We start from the raw sequence: 8,674 nt of genomic DNA on the forward strand, positions 1-8,674 counted from the left end.
CTTTTCAAGGGTTTCTTAATTTTTCCCTCAAAATTCTCTTCATCTTTCTCTTTCCTCCACTTTCTCTCTCTATCTTCACTCTCTACAAAAAAACCCCTCTTTTTCCTTCAATTTTCATTATATTTTTATTTATTTATCTATTTATTTATTTTCTCTGAAACTAATTATTACTCGTCCAAAAAAAAAAATAAAAAATTGACGAATTTGAAGAAGAAGAAAGATGTTGCCGTCGTTGTCGTTATCGTCTTCTTCGTCCTCTTCAGCTACGAGTCGAGTTGATAAGGCTACCAGCGAGCTTCTTGTTGGTCCTGATTGGACTTTGAATATTGATATTTGTGATTTTTGTAATTCTAATCACTGGTAATTTCTTTTTTTTTGTTTGACTTTTTGTAAATTTTTTGATATTTTTTTTTAATGATTTTGTTGTTATTATTTAGTATTTTGAGCGATTTTCTGGTGAATTTTTTATTATCTATTTTGATTCTGAGTTTGTTCGTTCAATTAAAATTTTTCTACGATTTTTGGTTAATTTATTAATTATTGCTGTTCGGATTATTATTATTATTATTTTTTTTTTTTTTTTTAAGGTATTGAGTTTCTTTTAATGTGCTGTAACTCGAACCATCCGAAATTGTAGATTGTTTGTAGAATTTTGTCAAATAAAAATAAGGTTAAATTAAAAAAAATTATTAAAAATAATCAAAAAAATCTCTGATAATCAACCACTAATTTAAAACATATAAAAAAATTGTCTGTTAAATTAATATATAAAAAATTGAAAAAAATTTATTTAATTTTTTGAGTATTCTGTTACTCATTTTTGGATATTTTGGAAGAAATTTTAGGGTTGAAAGTGTAATTGAAGAAGACTGATGTTTTTGCTTGTTGAATAATTAGGTTGGCGAAAGACGTGGTGAAAGAAGTGAAAAGGAGATTGCTGAACAAGAATCCTAAAGTTCAATTGCTTACTTTAACGGTATAATTTGTTACCTTTTGTTCTTCCTTTTTACATGTTTTATTGATTATAATTGTACTGATTTATAAAGTGGTGTGTTGTAGCTGTTAGAGACTATGATTAAGAATTGTGGCGAGTATATACACTACCACATTGCTGAGCGAAAGATATTGGATGAGATGATCAAACTCGTAAAGAAAAAGGTATATTTTTGAGATTGTCGCGAAATACTTTTGTACAATATCATGCAAAATTGGCAAATTCAACTAATTGTATCGTGAAATACCTTTGATTGTCATGTACAATATCATGCAAATATGGCAAGATCAACTTAATAGTACTCCGTATCATACATACATGCAATACTTTTGATTGTGATCAATTTTATTGTTCAATATGTTATGAAATTTAATGAATGAAATACCATATTTTGCTGTTATCACTGGAAAATTGGCAAAATCAACAATGGTATCATGAAATACGTTTGATTTTCATGTATGATATCATGCAAAAATGGCCAGATCAACTTATAGTATCATGCATTCATGCAATACTTTTGATAGTGATGTTCAATTTTATGGCTCATTATGTTATGAAAATTAATGAATGGAATACCATCTTTTGCGGTTATCACTGGAAAATTGGCAAAATCAACCAATAGTATCATGAACTAGTTTTGATTTTCATGTACAATATCAAGCAAATATGGAAAGGTCAACTTATAGTATCATGCATTACTTTTGATTGTGACATTAAATTTTATGGTTCATTACGTTATAAAAATTAATGAGTGAAATACCACCTTTTGCTGTATATGATTCCTCTTCCCAAGAAAGTCAAAGAGAATGTTAAGAGGAATCATACTCCAACACCCTGCTGCAGAACGAGTGTCACGTGTCGGATCCTTTGACACTTTGACAAGATATGAAGCCCTAATATATAGTGGCCTTGTATGAAATTTTATAAAATCTGGCGTGGTGAAGGATTTGACACCATGTTGGACACGGCAACCAAATCTAAGTCTCGGCTAAGTAGTCGTACAATGAGTCTATATATGTTTTTTGTTTTATTTTATTTAATGCCATGCCAGCTTGTTTTCTAGTTCAAAATCCCTCTTTCTAAGGCGGATAACTCCAAATCAACTTTTGAAAAAACCAGTAGGAAATTAGTGAGCTTTGCTATACTTGGCTGTCAGCTATGTTACTTTGACTCCGTGTCGGACCCTCGGCACTCGGACATGGGTATTTTACTTGGACACTTCATTTTAGTTCAAAACCATAGAAATTTTTCACAAGCCGAGTCGAACACGTGGACATGGGTACCCGAGTCCGACTAGCATAGGCTGTCAGCATATATTCTAGCTTTGCAATCTGCTTGGGTTGCCTTTTTTAGAGATGAGTGTGAATAGTAGATCTGAATTGAATTCAATGAAAATATGGAAAATTTCATCAAATAAATCTTACCTAGGCTTTTAGTTTCAAATTGCAATTCAAACAAAGGTCCTATCGAATACATGATCTATCGTCAATTTCAATTGTAAATCAAAATTTCCTACTCCCGCCGTTTTTTGTATTACACTTTGATCGGTACATAGTTTTTTTGGCAATATATATGACTTTTAATATAATACGTATAAGTGAGGAAGTTTGGGTGTTAAAAAATTATAGAATAAGATAGTGGAGTTAATATTTTACTGAAAAGTAGGGGATGTGAGAGGGAAAAAATTATAAAAAAGTAGTAGGGGTTTGGGTGGTGATTATGAGAGGAGAGAGAAATAATATTAAAATGTTGCTTTTTGCCAAAATTGGTAAGTGTAACAATAAAAGCCGCATTTGGTAAGTGTAACACTTGAAAAACAACGGAAGGAGTATTTGATGGAAACCCCCTATTATCAAATTGGTTAGCAATAGTGGTCTCTGACTTACAGGTTGACATAGATTATTTGTCAGTTGCTATTCCATGTCAGTTCGCTCTTCAATTTTCTCTTCTCTCATTCTCTGTCTTCATTTCCCCTTATTGTCACAAAATTCATTCTTCTCCCTTCCTTTTCGTTCTGGAAGCTTGGAAGCATATGCTCTCAATTATTTCTCCTCTTTGACCTCTACAACAAAATGTTTGAAGTTTTTTTTTTTTTTTCCTTTTCTCCCCATTTGTTTTGCCTATTAGCAGACCATGTGACCTTTCCCCCGTTCTTAATTTTTTTTTTTTAAAAAAGCTGTTCAAAAACTTGTGTCTGGAGACTCTGGACAATACTTACTATGCGTTTGGTGCTGTTTTTGGAAGAATTACTGGTGATTGTATCAATAGCTGGCAGCATAAAGCTTAACTCTTTGGTGTGTAGAATTTTTGAAGGTAATATGATATACTTGTATTACACTCACATAGGTATATCGTGTATATTTAGGAACACGTGCTTTGTCTTCCTGGTTTTAATTATAGCAAACTGGCAAATGGATCCTTGAGGAGATCTTTAGTTGCTGTGTTGCCTCATGGAGAAGGTCAAATATATCTGAGCTGTTTTATTGTCTGCATAAAACATGCCTTTTTAAATTCTGTAGTATTGCAATGCTCTCTGTTTCTATCTTCTTAATGTTCTTGTTAAAGATGTAAAAATGTTTTTTATTTATTTATTTATTTTAACCTAACATCTGGATTTTTAAAATGATTTTTCAGGCTGACATGCATGTGAGAGAGAAAATTTTGGTACTTCTGGATTCATGGCAAGAAGCCTTTGGTGGTCCTGGTGGAAAATATTCTCAGTATTACTGGGCTTGTGATGAACTGAGGGTAAGCACATTCAACTTGTTTTTTTGAGTGCTTGGGCACCCGTGGATATTATAAACTCCCATTTATGTAGTTATGGGACTCATGTCAGAATTTTGTTGTAGTCCTGAATGAGTACTATTTGCAAAGCATGTGATTTTGACTATTAAGCTCCTTAATACCTACTGTCTTTGCCTATATGGAGCGATTTTTAGATTCAGATTCTGGAGCTTTACTCTGCTGCCTGGCTGTGCTTGAATGGTTGGATTTCCTCTTCATAAGTTTTATGGGCCTAATGTCCTGTATCTTATGCTCTATATGGAATAACACTCTGAATGGCTTTAAATGTCAACCATCCTCCACTGGGCATTAAAAAACTTGTTGGCAATTTGTTTAAGTTTCATTTACTACTGCTATGCTGTCCATGCTTCTTCAACCCATTGCAAGTTGCAAAAGGAGGAGGGTGTGTGTGTGTGTAATTTGACCTCTTCGTCCACTTTTCTTGTAGAAATACATTTTGGCACATTTTACTTCAATTTTCATACATAGTCAAGTATCCTATACAGGTTAATGTCACCATTTCTTAGCGAGAATGAAAAGAAAAAAAAAATTCATAGATAGATGCATTGCTGTAGAAAACTTGAAGGGAAAATAATGTGAATTATATGAATTTGTAGCAATTTTTAAGATTAGTATAATCTTTGGATCATCTTCATCAATCCCATCTTTATGGATCATATTCTGATAACCTAGTTGCTCTGTACTCATTAACCTGTAATTGCACGAGAACTTCTATGTGGAAGGCGTAGTTGCATTGTATGCAGTTATGCACTGTACATCACATATCAAGACCCGCCCTTTTTTGCTCAAAATACCTAACATGCAAGATAAAGTAAAGGAGGGCTTTCTTGATCTTCCATTCCATCATGAGTACCAAGATAGTAAAGCTTGAAAAATGAAAAACAATGAAGGATAAATTCACGCATCATATGCACTGTAGTACTGTACATGAGAAGACCTTTTTTTGCTGAAAGCACATCTCGTACAAAATGTAGGGCTATCTCCATCTTCCTTTCCTTTCTAGAACAGGATGACCCCCGCCCGCTCAAATAAAAAAAGGAATACCAGAATTTAATTGAGTAGTTGGAGTAGCAGTATTAGGAGCTTTGAAGAAGTTGGTCAATAATCAGTCTCCGCCGTTGATCTATCACTGAGGAGCAGTTGGAGTAGGAGTATTAGGAGCTTTGAAGAAGGTGGTCAATAATCAGTCTCCGCCGTTGATCTATCACTGAGGAGCAGTTTAAGTAGTAGTAGTTTGACTTATAATACTGCTGTAGGTGATGCAGTTATATGACGACATTGATAGGGGAAGGATATTTTCAGCGTTAAAGATGACTAATGTAAATTTGTAACAGATCATCCCCAACGCAAAAGTAGAGTAGTCCTAAAGAGGGTCATGCTGCCCATGCATAAGCTGGCAAAACTTTTTGTTCTGTCTACTTTGTTACCAAAGTTGTCGGTTGTTAAAAAGGGAACATTGTTGACTCATTTGAAGGGGAAATGTGGTGGAATTAGTATGAAGATACTGGATTGACAGTTATTACCTTTGGATTTGTGGTACGCAATGTAGTTTTCTTTTAGTTGTATAAGTCTCTGTATAAATGGGGCTGTTCTCAGGATGTGATCCCCACTGAAGCTGGAATTATTTTGATGCTATATATGATGGGATTTTATGAAGAACGTCATTACAGTTTGGATTATGCATGTTACTTAATAACAATTCTCTTTTTCTAGAGTTGATTTGGTTTGGAGAAGGGATAAATCTACAACATAGAAAGATTTAAGATGTATCACAAACAATTTTATTTTGTTGGTATGTTTTCTGTAGTTTGTATGACTATGCTGTCTGTAGTCAACTAGTCATCTGGATACATTTCTATATCGACATGCTAATTGCAATATTTGCTCATGTCAGCGCTCTGGAATCCATTTTCCCCAGCGCTCTCCTCGCTCAGCCCCAGTGATTACACCACCAGTCACCCACCCATCAAGAGTTACTCAAGTTGGCTTCGGCATGCCTGCCAATTCTTCGCGGAGGCTGGATGAAGCCATGAGTTCTGAGGTTGAGAGCTTAAGGTACTATCACGAATATGATTACGTGCTCTTGTTCAGTAGTGTATATGATGACAAAGATTTGTCATGCAAATATGCATATTTTTGCCGAATATTATCCGTAACCTGTTAGCTGTGTTTTTGCCAGCAATTCGACTTTGGAATCTATGCAGAATGCGTTTGAGCTCCTGGATGACATGCTCCAAGCAGTCAATCCTAATGATCGCATGGTATGGAAACAACTGTATATATATTATAGTATTAGATTATGTCATGGATTATTGCTTCTAAAGAAAGGGTAAAAAAAGCATCTCATGTTTTTTTTTTTTTTCAATTTTTTTTGTAGTCTGTGAAAGATGAAGTAATTGTAGATCTTGTTGAGCGTTGTCGTACAAATCAGAAGAAATTGATGCAAATGATCACTTCTACTACGTTAGTATTGCTGGAATGAGCTTTTTTGTTACTTTTTGTATAATTTTTCGTGTGTGACCAGGTGTTGGTCAATTTGTTATGTTTTTGACTCATCTTAGTGGCCTGCTCATTTTGCAATCTTATTTTGGTTGGTTGGCAGGGATGAGGAACTTCTTGCTCAGGGTCTTGAGATGAATGATTCCTTGCAAAGTGTGATTGCAAGGCATGATGGAATAGCCTCCGGCGCTCCCCTTCCAAATCATAAGAGGGATGTCAGTGTTCAACAGAAGGAATCAGTTGAAGAATCCAATGCCAAAGTTACCGAGGCAAGAGACAAATCTCCTGTAGAGGGCAGCAATTCTCCAGCATCTGAGGCGCCTGTTTCAAAGGCTCTAGCTGAAGAGGAGGAAGAGGAGGATGAGTTCGCGATGCTTGCTCGAAGGTTGCTCTTTTAAAATGATTTATGATCCACTTGTTTAAATCTATTTTCTTTTAATATTCCAATCAGTTTGAGCAGCTCCTTTATTACTTTATGCTGGTAGCTTTCTTTGTGTTTCACACTTTCTAGACAATATATGAGGTCAGTGGAGATCTGCAAATCGAAATCACCACCATGAATGACATGATGCTCAGACTACAAAATCATGCACGCTTATGAATACTTGGGCCAACTTGGCTATAAATTATGAATGCCCAAAAATACATGGGCTAACTTGGCTACAAAGTATGCACATCCATGAAAACTTGTCAACAAGTCAACCTAGCAGTTGCATTTTTTAATATCTGCTTGGTCTGTATAACACAATAGTTACATCTGATTCTGGCACCTCAATTTTTTTTGTACTTCAAATCATTTAGTCTCTTTCTGCTTAAATCATTATTATTTGGTTTAACATGATCTTATTGCAGGCACTCAAAGGCACAAGCTGCACCTTCACATAGTGCTGGGACAGTTTCTACAGAAGATGCAGCCTCCTCCAGTGGTAGCAATAATGCACTAGTATTATTTGATGCACCTTCACCTGCAACTACGACGACAACTAGTTCAAAAGAGCAGGACTTTATTGATCTTTTGAGCCTTGTTCTGACTACAAGTTCAACTTCCTCTGAAACTTCGCAAGCTCCAACCTCAGCTCCTGCTCAAGACACATTTGAGGTACACATTTAATCTTTGTTAAGTTGACTGAATTATCATTATACTTGTAAGTAGTTATTTTTACTTTTCTGATAATTTTGAGTTTCATCTTATTGGTGCCTCTTCTTTTCAAAAATATCATGATTGACCATGCACATGGTTGCTTTTTGATAGGCATCTCTCAACAGTTATGTTGTGCCATGGGCGCAGCCTCAACCACAGCCTCAGCCCCAGCAAATGACACAGTCTTCACCTCAATTACAAACACATTACCAATCGATGCAATCTCAGATGCCAACACAATCTCCACAGGGTTACTCACAATTTTCTTCTGCCTATCCCCCACCTCCATGGGAGGCAACCTCCGGTTATGGCAATGGCCACATTCCAGGGTCTAATCCATACCAATACCCAACTTCTCAAGGAAATATGAACAATTATTCCATGTCTATGCAAGGAGGTTGGTCATCACAGAATGCATATTCACAATACGGAAATCAGCCAATGTATTCCAATCCTCAAGCTGCTGGCAACTCCTTGCCAATGCCAGGCATCCGTTCACTTCAGCATGCCAATTCCTTCCAAAATCCCCCATCTATGAACGACAACCCATACACAAATTCACAAGTGGCTAATAATTCTTCCTCATTACCTATGCATGGAGCTCGACCATTTCAGCATGTCAACTCTTTTCCTGCAAAGGTAGGCAATGGGTTAGGTATGAATGGAAACACTACGGTGTTAAATAATGGCTCTGTTGGTATCCCTTCTTCGGGGCAGAAGCCTTACATTCCGTCTTATCGTCTCTTTGAAGATCTGAATGTCTTGGGTGGGTCAGAAAGCAAGATCAAGAGTGGTCCGTATTCGAGTGCATCAGGAACCCGAATATGATAGTTGGAAGGGGTAGTAACGTTGGAGTTCAATCATGCAATGACCTTGAATTGGATTACTCACGCATACATGTGAATAGATGTGTATATCTTCACACACTGGGCTTGTAATTATTCAGACATATTGTGATGTTGGCTTGAACGTGTGGTGTTGGTACTTCCAATGATTTATAATAGAATTTAATAAATTATCTCGATTGTTCCCTAACCTTTTTGTAAAGTGCCTTTTCATATCAGAAACGTGTTCCTTTTTTCAGTTATCTTTTGTTTTTTCTTACAAAATTATCTTTTATATAGGAAAAATAAAAACTAATAATCTCACATTTGCAACTTTAGTTCAAAATATCCTATCTTTTCAAAATCTGGAAACAATTTCATTTTTGACACTCCTGCTGAAAATAATCCTTT

General features: G+C 35.6%; 1 protein-coding gene across 1 annotated transcript; it reads left to right on the forward strand.

The window, feature by feature from the left end:
* Nucleotides 1-8,474, forward strand: LOC110730720 (TOM1-like protein 6). The gene is made up of 10 exons (XM_021910545.1): nt 1-360; nt 898-976; nt 1,060-1,158; nt 3,629-3,742; nt 5,694-5,854; nt 5,979-6,060; nt 6,177-6,262; nt 6,402-6,683; nt 7,151-7,397; nt 7,551-8,474. The coding sequence occupies exons 1-10, from the start codon at nt 221-223 to the stop codon at nt 8,265-8,267; spliced, it is 2,007 nt and encodes a 668-aa protein (XP_021766237.1). The 5' UTR covers nt 1-220; the 3' UTR covers nt 8,268-8,474.
* Nucleotides 8,475-8,674: the final 200 nt, after the last annotated feature.

This window comes from Chenopodium quinoa, unplaced genomic scaffold (genome assembly GCF_001683475.1).
Source record: "Chenopodium quinoa cultivar QQ74 unplaced genomic scaffold, ASM168347v1, whole genome shotgun sequence".
Lineage (NCBI taxonomy): Eukaryota > Viridiplantae > Streptophyta > Magnoliopsida > Caryophyllales > Amaranthaceae > Chenopodium > Chenopodium quinoa.

Coding starts and splice junctions, on each gene's coding strand:
- LOC110730720 (XM_021910545.1), top strand. CDS start 221: ATGTTGCCGTCGTTGTCGTTATCGTCTTCTTCGTCCTCTTCAGCTACG. Junction 3,743..5,693: donor GGGCTTGTGATGAACTGAGG/GTAAGCACATTC, acceptor TGCTCATGTCAG/CGCTCTGGAATCCATTTTCC. Junction 6,061..6,176: donor TCAATCCTAATGATCGCATG/GTATGGAAACAA, acceptor TTTTTTTTGTAG/TCTGTGAAAGATGAAGTAAT.